The sequence below is a fragment of the Myotis daubentonii genome, chromosome X (assembly GCF_963259705.1).
Source record: "Myotis daubentonii chromosome X, mMyoDau2.1, whole genome shotgun sequence".
NCBI classification, from domain to species: domain Eukaryota; kingdom Metazoa; phylum Chordata; class Mammalia; order Chiroptera; family Vespertilionidae; genus Myotis; species Myotis daubentonii.
The window spans coordinates 3,837,978-3,851,793 of NC_081861.1; the positions used below are offsets into that span (position 1 = coordinate 3,837,978).

A 13,816-nucleotide genomic window follows, 5' to 3' on the forward strand; every position below is an offset into this window, starting at 1 on the left:
ACATTGAATAAATTTAATGAACAAAAACTTCTAAGTAAGAAGACCAGATGTATTTATGTAAAAAAGAAAACCTAGGAGTAGGTGACACTACTATGAAATCATACTTTGAATGAGTGCGTGCAGTGATACATTCCAAATCCATAGAGTGACATAATACCCACACAACCGAAAATCATTCTTCTGCTTCTCCAAAGCCCACAGCTGGAACAATCACAACAAAAGTCAACCCCCAAATGTCCATGCAGTTGGATGGTCACCCAGTAACACTGGATCTTAACTGTTTTTAAGTGCTTTTGACAGAGATGTAGAGTGATTCAAGCTATTTCCATGTCCTTTTTCTTCTGAGCTCCTCCAGCACACACAGGCCCAAATCATTCTCCATTGGCAAAGAATTGAGGTGATGATGACATCCCGTTAACCCTTTTTAAAAGGTGGCCATCAGAAGAAAAGGATGGCCTCTCCCAAGTGCTCTCATGTCTATTTCAGACCTTTTCAAAAGGCAACAGAACAGGAAGACCTTCCTTCTCATCTTCTCCAAGGCTCAAGTAGCAGAAAACCAGTGCCTATGTGTTCCATGTGGACCATGGTTATCATATACCCTGCTTACAAAAATAAAATTTACATCAAAAACTTTGGTTTTGCTCTTTACAATTTCTCCTAGCACTGGGTGACAAGATGTGTTTATTTTTTTTAAAACACTACTTATGAAAATTGAAACTGGAAAATATGGTTTACTTCTAAATCTTGTTTTGAAAGGACTGTCAAAAATCCTACTTGCTTTTCCTAGTCAGATCCTCACATTGGTTTCTATGGTATTTGTCTGTATATTGTTCTTATTAGGTTTTAGAAAGGGGGAAGGTCTTTTCAGGTATCAAAGTGGTGAAAGCAGTATTCAGATGGGTTGTTTCTAAATTCTAATTCTTGCCCACTGGATTCTTCAACTTGCTGTGTGAGGACATAGCAAATGACACTGGCCAGCCAGATCCCCACTTAGAAAACGACAGAAGAGATCAGAACTCAATGACACCAGTCTAAAGTTTCTGACAGATTAGCTCCTACAGTACCAACTCATCTGCAGAATCAACATCAAAGGCAGGCATGAAACTTGTCAAGTTCCCTATTCCTGAAGTGGAATAAGAAGTCATTCATTGAAACAGCAACCCTCATTCCAGAATACATTTGACAAGAAATGGTAAAATTAGTTTTCTGATACACCCCTTAGAAGTCACAATGGGTACCAAGGTAGGTTTCCAAGCAGGTGATTCCCCTCTGATGAATGGCTCAATTGCCCTGGCGCCAATCTCTAAGGACATCAGTGGTGTTTCTACATTTAAAAGTCACTGTTCACATCAAATATTCAACATGATTACATTAACTTCTACTATGGACAGAAAAAGGGAGGTTATGATGAGGGGTGAAGGAAGGCCGTGCAACAGACCTCTATTTTGGAAGGAACAGTCACTTCTTTGCTCTAGTCTGAAATGTTCATGGATAGTGAAGATAACATTTTTGGTGTTTTCTAAAATTTGTTTTTTCAACCAAACCACAGAGGGCGTTTTCAGGTCTAGGGATCACAGCCTAAAGAGCTCTTGCTGTTTGGTTGATGAAACATTTGATGTCTCAGTGTGGTTTCTGGCTGCAAGGCATCAATGCTTATCTGTCTGGTCAGCCCAATAGGTATCATTGATGGTCAGTGTCCATTTAATTACATATGCCTTTCCTATACTTGCTTCCTAGGAAGAAATGCAGACTTATTTAAATCCTAAATTTCCTCTCTAGGAAAAGAATATTAAAAGGAATGTCAGGAGCTTATATCTTCCCTCTGCCAGTGCTATCCACAAAAGTTTGCATCTCCTTAACTACCAGCTCCCAACACCACCACCACATGACAGCGAAGTGATCACAACCTTCCACGTAGTAAGGGGCCTGTGCTCTGGCAGTGGACAGCCCTCCCCCTTATTTTAAGGAGTCCAGTGTGTATTCAGGCATGGAGACGAGTGAAGTGTGAAGAGAAAGAAAATTCACTTGACTGCAAAGGGGACTATTAATTTAATCCCAGGTTAAATGGAAAATGGAAAAGACAGCTTGTTAGAAACCTTCACATTTGATTAGTCAGCAGCTCAGTTAAGACAAAACCCCTTTTCCCCACAAATCGGAGCAAAAATGACAGGTTTTAATCCCTCCAATATATACATTCAAGTCATCCTTCTCCCCCTTTCAGGCTCTAAGGTTTTCTAATGTGACCTTTTTTTTTTTTTAGTTGTATTTATGGAGTATGTGTTTGACTTCTACAAACATTATTAGCACGAAATTCACTCACAGCTACCTGGTCTGTATTATTGATCAACACTCAGTTTGTTCCACATGACTAACAATTAAAAAAAAATCTGAATTTGCTAGGTCATCCTTTAAGGTTTCAAGTTGGGCCCACTGCAAGTTCTAGACTAAAGGCTCTCCACCCGAGCTGCAGATTAGAATCCCTGAGGATCCAAACATAGCACAGAAGCCTGGCCGCACTCTAAACCTACTGAATCTGGATCTCTGAGGGGGGGCCTTTATGTTGATATTCTCAATAAATGGGCCAGCTCATCCTAATGTGCAGCCAGGGTGGAGGACCTCTGCCCTAGAACATCCGACTTTGCGGAACTGTAACGCCCCCCCCCACCCTACCCAGAACACATATGCTTATAAAATGACTTGGGATTATCCTCTCAGAAGAATGTTGCTTACTTGGATGTACCATTACTCAGCAGTTTCTATCTGGTTTATGCCAGACTGGCAGCAAATAGTTAGCCTTGGGTTAGTTTCTCGGCACCCTACTTTTTACTTTTCAGCATAGTGGAAGCATGAGGTAAGTATGTTTAGCTTTTTCCCCAAACTTACAAATTACAAAGCCCATGGATGACCATCAAATCAAAATGTCCTTTAGTGTAGATAGAAAGGGGAATAAAAATCGCCCAATTCTCTTATACTGAACTATATGAAATTGTCATTTTTGTTTCTTTAAAAAAAATGGTTGAATACCAGCAATTTCATATGGCTCAAACTAATAAATTTTTCTTGGTTTGCACAAATTATCAACTGAAAAAGAGGGCAAAACAATGTCTTATTTAAAAACTAACCATTAAAAATGCGAGTTAAGAAGGTTAAATGGCTGATTTCATGATGGGTACGCTAGATTGAGCCACTATCTTATAAGGGAAATGGCCACATTAAATGAAAGCATTTTTTAGAAATTGGGTTTTTTAGAATAATAGCACTGAAGCACAGAGCACAGGGAGAATCTCAAACTTGGCTTCCAAGAGTTCTCCTCCATATTTCACTTACTACAGGTGTGGGCAGGTAGAACAGCTCACCCACAAAAGAACCCAAAGTAGAAACCTAAATCTCAGACCACACTCACACATGAAGCTGGTGTAGACCTCCCCAGATACCACGAAAATGACCTTTTTCTACATGGCACTCAGTGCCAAGACACCTCGATTCTTAATCTGAGAGTGGACAGGAAGCTTCCACTGTATAAATAAAGCTTAACATTCCACTCCCTCGCCTCTGTTTCTTCAGGTGACCACTGAAATCTCATTCATTTCTTAGCTCAAAGTTTGGAATTCTACTAAGTCTTTAGAATACAATCTTGTGTTTTCTTTGCACCGATTTTTTTTCACAGTGAGATTTCTTTCCTCTGAATACTAGCGTATTGCCTCTGAGGGTTGTTACTGCCTTCTCATCACCAGATCAAAGCACTCCACAAATTTTCGTGTTCTTTCTAAACCCACAGTAGATATGTCAGTCCTGTTAACCATTTTCCAGGCAGTCAGCTCATATGGCAGCCATCAAGAATTGACTGATGTTTACAGTGATGTAATCATCAGTTTCTAAACAGTTTCTCCTGCCTTCACATTAATGAAAAAACAAAACAAAAACAAAACAAAAAAACACAGCACTTTAACACTATTTTGCCTTTGGTTTGAAACATTCCAGTAACTTCTTCTTTGTGGAGATTTCCAGAGAAGGAATTACAATTCTTTCCCCCATATTGAAATGTTGATGGATGTATTTTCCAATCTTCAGTCTAGAGAAAATACAGGCAGCAAAAGAAGTCAGGAATCCAGAGATGAGGCTGCTGTACATCTCTTGTTGCTGGAGCCTCCACTCAAATTGCTTTTTCATGCTTTCTGTCCCATTTAGCACCAGCTTCCCCCTCATCCTTGGAGGTCCAATCTCACTGGCCTTCCTTCGTGATCTTTCTTCTAGCCTGTTCTCCCTTCACTTGATATTCCTACATCCAGCTAGACTTGCACAGCTGTGTATGGATACGAAACCTCTCCTGGGAGGGGTCACCGGCATCCACCACACCTTGTTCAGGTACCACAGGTGAATGAATTAGAGACCAGTAAAGCATGCGATTGTTTTTGTTTGTTTAACTCTGAACAGTGCACTACTAAGTGAAAAAGTGGGAATAGATCTGCATTTGTCTTGAGCCCCACCATCTGTATCTTGGGTTAAATTTTAAATGTTAAGATATCTTCAGACCTCAATACAACAGAAGCGTTAGTTCCATTCAGTCACTGTCCCACCTCAATCAACACTGGAGCATGCAGCCAGCCCCACACCACCGGTGGGTCTACCCCATCGCTTCAGGGTTTGGGGGGAAAGTCATGCATTATCCTCCAGGGGGAACACTAGGCGGGTGCCCCGGCTTGAAACCTTCTGGTCTCCCATTCCCAGGTCTCGTTCCAGCGCCTCCTCAGAACTGCTCTTTGTTTTCCGACAGCCCTCCAGGCTCACGGAGGCCGTGTGGGAGCCTGAGGAGCCATTGGCAGTCACTGTGCTGTCCCCGTAGGTCAAGGTGAGGTCACCCTCAGTCAGGATGAAATCAGAGTCTTCTTCTCTCAGTGGCTCTTGGTTCTGAAAAGTGCAACAAATAACAATTAACAACAAATCGAAGACTGGAATCTCCCAGAGCTCCAGCCAACCCCAATCTCAACTCCTCATCTGAAACTGGGGATCATGAGACTTGCCTGCACTGAGCCTCCAGCATGAGAACTGGATGTAAACTGTAGCGTGCTGTTCAATGTATAGCACTGTTGCCTGAATTAGGACTTGGAATAGCAAAAAGCAGCTGTGATTTTAAATGCCTGACAGTTTGTGACAAAACGGAAGAAAAGGAAACCAACCTGGATTTTCAGCTTCCCAACCCACAAAGAAAGGAAGGGCTAAGGTCACTGGGAAGACCTGCAAATAGGTTTCAGGTCCTCTCTCCTCTGGGAAGGTCTTCTGGGTGGGCCTCCTGCCCTACACAAACCATCCTACACACACACCTAGTTTACATCTGAACTACTCTTTACCCTCGTCAGCATGGAGGGAAGAGGACAAACCATTATTAGGCTTTCCTTCCTGTCGCCACACAAAATCCCTGATGGGAAGTCCTCATATAGATGAAGCAAGTGATACAGAGGGAAGGTATATTTTCTTGAGCGTCCAAGCACGTCAAACTCGCAGCCCATAATGAGTATTTTTGCGGCCCAGCCAATATAATGGTACGTAAGAAGTGTTTTAGTAAAAAATTCGTAACTTAATTTTTACAATATCTTGTTATACATAATTATTAATAATGAACTACAACATTCGCTAATGACTGAGTACTATAATCGTGTTGCATTCATTTCCCTTACGCGCCTTACACGCAGGTGCACCATTTCTCTCCACTGATACTAGCAGTGAATATTTTAGCAGCTGATGGCCACGTCATTCGTCTTGTACTGACCTGTTTGGTGTGCGCAACAGGAAATATTTCGCTTTCGGAGAACAAGAAAAATAGGTTTATCTGCATTACGCTTATTAATTTGTGCAGCTATTCAGTGTCTGGTAAGAATGTTCAAGAAAAAATACTAATTTTTATTAAAATGTTCTATTATTTTATGTTAATGATGACTCATTTATTTCAGCCCTTTGTCTTTAGCAAGTCTCTATCGAAATAAACCCACATTTCTATGAAAATTGAAGCTTTTCTTTTTTTGCGGCCCACATAAACTTAAACCTTGTTTATTTGGCCCGTGTTAGCCTTTAAGTCTGACATGCTCGGTCTATTACAGTGATGGTGAACCTATGACACGCGTGTCAGAGGTGACACGTGAACTCATTTTTTTTTTGGTTGATTTTTCTTTGTTAAATGGCATTTAAATATATAAAATAAATATAAAAAATATAAGTCTTTGTTTTACTATGGTTGCAAAGATCAAAAAATTTCTATATGTGACACGGCACCAGAGTTAAGTGAGGGTTTTTCAAAATGCTGACACGCCGAGCTCAAAAGGTTCGCCATCACTGGTCTATTATATGCCTGCCAGGAATGTCACATAAGCTCTCATTTGATCCTTACCCCTCTCCTGAGAAGGGTGCAAGCACATGTCACAGAGCAGAAGATCTGAGCTAAGAGAACCTATGAAATTTGCCCAAGGTTGTCCAGCTGGTAGGAAGGCTTGGATTTATGCTACCTCGAGACTGGTTCTGCCCACCTAAATGATATGAAAAGTGACCCCATTGGGAAGAGGACTGTGACAACATCTCATAATAAGCAGCAGTTGTAGCAAAAAAAGACTAGGCTGTGCAAGGCAGGCGTCAGCCAAGTGGTAGCCATTTGAAACTAAAAGATGGCAGGGAGAGAGTGTCAGGAAGCAGCATGAGGTCAGACACAACCTTTCATTCTCCAAGGGGTTAAACAAGCAAAACAAGGGTGGGGTGCTCCCCCACTCCCCTATTTCAATGGCTGTCAAAAACTGTGGACTTCCTTTATTGTTTTGTTTTGTTAATCCTTACCTGAGGATATTTCTCCATTGATTGTTTAGAGAGAGTGAAAGGGAGAGGGGGAGAGAGAAACTGATGTGAGAGAGACACATCAATTGGTTGCCTCCCACACATACCCTGACCAGGGCTGGGGATTGAGCCTATAACCCAGGCATGTGCCCTTGACCGGAATCGAACCTGGGACCCTTCTATCTGCAGGCTGACCCTATAGCCACTGAGCCAAACCGGCTAGGTCTGGACTTCCTTCTTGAATAGGAAACACAGTTTGAAAACTGCTCTTTCTCTCCTCTTTCCTATCTACCCTTCAAAGCACATCTGAAGTCCTACATCCTGTCCTCTACTCACGGTGTCCTTGTTGCAGGACCTGAACCTGCCCTGACAGTCCATGGTCCCCGCTCAGTCATGCTTCCCAAGGCCACAGGCAGATTCTCCTGTGTCCGTGCCTGGACTCCCCATCTGGGTGAATCACCAAAGGGCAGTGGCCTTCTTCTCCTCTTGTCGGCGCCCTTCCTTGAAGTGCTTAACTCAGTAGGTGCTAGAGGAATGCCTGTTAAGTGCACTGGCCTAGGGAGGACTCCTGGGTTCTGCCTACCTCCCTTCTCTAGTCCCAGCCCATCTCTGTGCCCTTACTGGTGACAAACACACCTATGCTTTCTGCATTGTTTCTCAATGTCGACTTCTCCAAACTCCACAATGTGACTCCATTTAACCAATGCTGCAGCTTACCAGGCAAGCATGCAACTCCTCTTGCTTGCTGCCTCAAATCTTCACTGGAATCGGGCAGGATGCAAATGTATAATCAAATAAGAGTCCTCTAGTCGGGCAGAGAGGAATTCTAAAACTCGCTCCAAACTCCCCGTTTCCTCCTCTCCATCACTATTTAGAAAGTCCTGAAACTCTGCCCGGTGATAGTTTAAATATATATATATATATATATATATATATATATATATATATATATATATATATAATTGATTTTTCACAGAGAGGAAGGGAGAGGGATAGAGAGTTAGAAACATCTGAGAGAGAAACATCCATCAGCTGCCTCCTGCACACTCCCTACTGGGGATGTGCCCGCAACCAAGGTACATGCCCTTGACCGGAATCGAACCTGGAACCTTTCAGTCTGCAGGCCGATGCTCTATCCATTGAGCCAAACCGGTTAGGGCCTGGTGATAGTGTTATTAACAACAAATGGCATCACGTTCCCTGTTTTAGTATGTTCCATTTCTCCCATTAATGCATGGGCTAAATATTGTTTTTGTTCATTTCTGTCAAAATACCTCTCCCAGGGCTCTTAGCACCCAGATTTCAGGGGGAGATTCCTCGGCCGTAATTCATTCTTTTAAAGTTTGGAGCCTCAGAGGGACAGAGAGGAATCTGTCCGCTACGTCATAGCTGCTGATGTTTGGGAACCCCATAACCCTAGTAAAAGGTCTCTCTGTTGCTGTGCACAATGTATTAAGCACAGGAAGCTGGTCATTTGTAATCAATCATCTTACTGGAGAAGCAATTTCTGTGAATTTGGAGGCTGCATAGAAATGCCGCCCTGACATGCAGTACTTACGTCATACACCTGGGGACTGGTCAGACATCGAGCGAGCAAGCCACACCAGGGTGGGAGCGTGGTGGTTAATGGGGGGCCACTGTGTGTGAGGATGGGCTTCAAGTAACTTTAAAAAGAGAATTAAGGAAACAATGTCTGCAAAGAAACCCCCAACAAAATGTGTTTAGAAATCCCAACAAGTAAATCATCTGACATTCGACCTAGAAAATGTCTCTTTCCCCCATTTTACCAGTACAATACAGACAATGTAGCCATACCTGGTTTTATTGCATTTCTCTTTATTGCACCTCACAGATGTGTTTTTGTGTGTTTGTTAGTTTGTTTGTTTGTTTGTTTTACAAACTGAACGCAAGACCCTCCACACTGGCCAGGGCAAGATCTTTTTTTAAAAATATACTTTTATGGATTTCAGAGAAGGGAGAGGGAGAGAGAGATAGAAACATCAATGATGAGAGAGAATTACTGATCGGCTGCGTCCTGCACACCCCACACTGGAGATCCAGCCCACAACCCGGGCATGACCTCCTGGCTCATAGGTGGATACTCACCCACTGAGCCACGCTGACTGGGCAAGATCTTTCTTTTTTTAATGTAGGTATTTAACACTATAAACTTTTTGTCTCTTCTTAAAACTGCTTTTGCTAAATTACGTAAGTTTTGTTATGTGGTGTTTCCATTTTCATTTGTCTCAAGATATACTTTTTATTTCCCTTCAGATTTCTTCATTGACCCATCGGTTATTGGGGAGTGTATTGTTTAATGTGTGCCCACTGGTTGTTCGTTCAGGAGTGTGCTGTTTAATGTACACATATTTGTAAAGTTTCCAGTTTTCCTGCTGTTATTGATTTCTATTTTCATACCATTGTGGTTGGAAAAGATACTTGCTTTAATTTCTATCTTCTTAAATTTTCTAGGACTTGTTTTGTGATCTTACACACAGATCTATCCTGGAGAATGTTCCATGTGCACTTGAGAAGAATGTACATTTCGTTGCTGTTAGATGGAATGTTCCGTGCATGTCTGTTAGGTTCATTTGATCTAAAATGTAGTTCAAGTCCAATGTTTCCTTATTGATTTTCCATATGGATCATCTATCCATTGTTGAAAGTGGAGTACTAAGTGCTGACAAGAATCAATTTCTTATCACTTTAGTATTTTGTCACTCTCCTGTGAACTTCCTCCAGTTTTCTCTACATCCTTTCTAAGCCCAGTGAGTAACATGCCTTCTGAATTACAATGTAGACAAAGTTCATATGACTTTAAGAAACCTCTGGGGGTTCTATTTCAGTTAATAGCAGACAATAGTAAACAATAATTTAAACCATCCTTTCCACTAAGAATGACTAGAAAAGCTAGGTCAAGATAAAACACAACAAAATCTTCTGCTTAATGGCATCAGAAAGCTACCAGGGCAGTGAAGAGAGCCAGAATCTGGAGGAGGACACCCAAGTGGGGAGCCTGGCGTTTGGTGAGCCACGTCTTCCCTAAAGCACCTCAGCAGCTGAGCAGAGCATCTGGCAGACTGAAAAAGTAGTGAATCTGACAAAAACTGGTGTCCAGGGCCTTCTGAGGAAGACTCCGTAAACACCCTAGGCTCTAGGTTGGAACCCTAGAACCGTGGTCAGCAAACCGCAGCTCGCGAGCCACATGCAGCTCTTTGGCCCCTTGAGTGTGGCTCTTCCACAAAATACCACGTGCAAGCGCGCACGTACAGTGCGATTGAAACTTCGTGGCCCATGCGCAGATGTCGGTATTTTGTGGAAGAGCCGGTATTTTGTGGAAAAGCCACACTCGAGGGGCCAAAGTTTTGCCGAGCCGTGGTTTGCCGAGCCACAGTTTGCTGACCACTGCCCTAGAACAAAGGGTAGACAGAAAACAGACTAACCTTCACAGGAACTGCAACCCAGTTTCAAATCACTTTTATTTCTGATTGCACTAAAGTGATCTGGAATTACTAATGCCCCTAACCTAGACCCAATGTAAATTAAATTATCTCAGAAGAATGAAAACCTCATCTAGAGCACTTCAAATTATCTGTATACTTTTTCAGTTCCCATATCTGTCACTGAAAAAAAAAAGGTGCACAGAAGAAAAAATATAAAGCTTCTAAAAGATAACACAGGAAATTAGCTTCAAGACTTTGAGATAGACAGAGATTTCTAAAACAGGACACAAAGAGTACTGACCAGAACAGAAAAAAATCAGTGAATTGGACGAAGACCTTGTTCATCAAAAGAGTATTTAAAAGTGAAAATGTATCACACGATCTCACTCATATGTGGAATCTAATAAACAAAATAAAGTGATGAACAAAATAGATCCAGAGTCACAGAACCATGAACAGACTGATGAATCTACGAGGAAAAGTGGGGATGGGGGTGGGAGGAAGAGATTAACTGGGAAACTTACATGCATACATGCATAACCCATAGACACAGACAATAGTGTGGCAAAAGCTTGCAAGGGGTAGGTGCAAGGAGGAGGGAGTCAATGGGGGAAAATAACAAAAAAAGAGGACATGGGTAATACTTTCAACAATAAAGATAAATTTAAAAAATAAAAAAGCAAAAATGGAAGTCACGAGTAGTGAAGTTATTTTTATCATATTTAATTACCAAATACTAAGCCCAGTGAATAATATGCTCCACTTCACTTCCTGACCACACCAATTCACCTACAAAGCCACACTCCCCTTGTATACAAAGCTCTGCAGAACCACATGAGTCTACCAGGCTATGGGCCGGCTAAATCTCTTACCCAAAGAGATGCTCACCAGGACTACCTGTGGTTGAATGATCACTGCATGAGTCCCAAGCGAGAACTGACTACACTGTACACATCCTTCCTTACTTATCAGAAGTCATTTACTGGCAACTCAACAGGACGATTTCATCATCACTGTTTGAGGGAAACTACTTCAAAGGATACTTGTGGTCAAAGCTGTACCACAGCCTGAACAGCCATGCACTCTCCTGCTTTGTCCGGTTTCCTCCAGCAGAATCTGGACCATCCTAGGAAAAAACAATAAGACAGATGCTTAGTTGTATAAGTGGATTGAAATAAGGGGAAAAGCTTTATTTTAACCATAATTTTTAATTACTTTGAGCTCAGAATCAAACATCCTGTATCACCAAAGCATCAAACTTCACCAAAGCTATATTGGGAAGTAAATTTTTTAAAATTGAATAATTCCAAAGGCAGGCAAATCAATCCCCCAAATGAAACAACTTGCTTATGTCTGTGAGTAGATCTTTTGGTATTACTGTAATTTTCCCAGAATTGTCTTTCAGAAGATTACTAGTAGTCACCCTAAAGTAGTCTAGATCCTAACAGGCCAAAATTGATTTGTAGAGAATATTAAGGAAAGCTTCTGTAAAACCAACTTTCCAGGTCCCCCAAAGCTGGTCTGGGAAAACTGTGCTTGGTTGAGTTTCCTGACAAACTAGCTCTTGGTGGTCCTGACCCAGGCACGTGCACTGTGTTCCAGGTGGTGCAGTAACTTGTTGTCCTAACAGCTTTAGGAAGGTGGGCGAAGTGGGCAGGGGAAATAGAGCCAGAACTAGCATCTCTGTTCTTTTATCTACCTTCAAGTGGTAAGTTCCTTTACTACTCCTTTCATGCCTTTTCAACTCAAAACATCTCCATCATTTAATTTTCAAAATAACTAGCAAAATCAAACATTCAATTCTGGTTTAAAAAAAATCTGTGCACAATTACTACTAAAAGTGGACTAGCTACATCACTTTGAGGACAGTGGTGGGTACTACATTGCTGGATGACAAGCTCTGAGAGTACAGATTGCTTGGGGAAGCACAGCCATTTTTAACATCACCCCCTTGAATGTTATATGGAGAGGAAACTGAGAGACAATAAGCAAATAAAAGTTGAGCCACAATTACAAGTAACTCTAAATCACAGTGGGTGTAAACTCCACCTGCAATAGAAATACAGGTTATAGGACTACTTGGAGACCTCTGAGAAGCTAAGCACATATGCAAGTAGATGGAGAGACATTAGCATGCACTACTTAAATTCCTAAAGTTTCCAATGGTGAAGATTATTTTTAAAAATGAAATCCCTGTGGTATTTGAGGAATGTTTAATGACAAATACAGGGTAGGGCAAAAGTAGGTTTACAGTTGTTCCTATGTGAAACACAGTTTATTCTTGTATTATTATTTATTAATTATTCTATTATTTTACATACGAATAACTGTAAACCTGCTTTTGCCTCACCCTGTATGAAAACAACTTAGTTAAATGGGCCCTACTGTGGATGAGGAAATAGAATGAGAAATTACAGAGACTAACTTTATTTCACATTTTTATAACTCGTGTGGAAGAAAGAGGGTACAGAAATATCTCCACTTGAATAACAATCATTCATTCAGGTAATTAATCACTAGCTCAATGACAACTCTAGAGAAAGTTCAAAATGCCACACAACTGAGTGGAAAAGTGGTAGATGAATGTTCTGGGAAGCAAATATATTTATGGAAAAAAATAAGCTGTCTTCATAAAACAACAGGTTCTAAGTTCTCAGTTCTAAGTGCCTGTAGAATCTTATTGAAGAAAAATGAACAAGATGATAAAATCATCAGGAAAGATACTCTAAACCAGGGGTGGGGAACGTCCGGACCGTGAGCCATAGAAAACCTATGAAAGTATTTGGTCTGGCTCTGCCAAGGCATTAGGGGTGAGTTCATGAAATGTTGGACCAAATATAGCAGCTAATTTTTAAGTTGATAATTTTGTATGGCCCTCAAATGATGTTATAAATATCCAGATGGCTCTTGGCAGAAAAAAGGTTCCCCACCCCTGCTCTAAACTATCAGGCACAAGACAAGTTCCCTAAAGCCAGTTTCATCTGCTCCTCCTCTAAGACAACAATAAAAATGACAAACCCCTACTCTGTCATCCTTTCCGCTGCAAAACCACAATGCATTGTCGTCACTTGGAACACTTAAGTTCTTGCCATCTCATATCAAGGAAGCTAAGGAGATTTATATAAGCCCCAAGAGGGACCATTAAAATGAGTAAAGCAAGGAAAACGCTTCTTTTTTAAAGCAAACTGAAAGATCTTCTCAGGGTACAAAGAAATATGCCTGCAGTCCACCAATAAGATCAAGTGATCTCAGAAATGTAAGAAACTGAGAGACAGCCCTGAAGGGTCACGTGGAGCAATTTCAGGGCAAATCTAAAAGGGCAACATGGTAACAGGGGTGTTAAACAATTTATTCCAAGAGATGGTGCCAAAAGCATGATTAGGTAGAGGAAGAGCTTAGATAAATCCACACAGAGTGGCTTTGGGGAAATCAGGACTAGTTGTGTAAGTTGACCCAGAAGACAAAGAACTGCTTCACAACATGATTTATCACGGACCAGTCACTGGAGTCCTTCCTGTTGGATCTGAGCAGCAAGAACTGAGCAGGGGTCAGTGTGG

General features: G+C 41.4%; 1 protein-coding gene across 2 annotated transcripts in view; it reads right to left on the minus strand.

The window, feature by feature from the left end:
* Window positions 1-2,030: 2,030 nt before the first annotated feature.
* Window positions 2,031-13,816, minus strand: part of SLC9A7 (solute carrier family 9 member A7) — a 116,319-nt gene continuing 104,533 nt past the window's right edge. For both annotated transcript variants that reach the window (XM_059678990.1, XM_059678989.1), the window contains 3 exons: window positions 11,303-11,385; window positions 8,375-8,480; window positions 2,031-4,908 (listed from right to left, as the gene is read on the minus strand). In XM_059678990.1, the coding sequence (XP_059534973.1) occupies window positions 4,657-4,908; window positions 8,375-8,480; window positions 11,303-11,385 (441 nt within the window). In that variant the 3' untranslated portion in view covers window positions 2,031-4,656. The remainder of the gene's footprint in view (window positions 4,909-8,374; window positions 8,481-11,302; window positions 11,386-13,816) is intronic.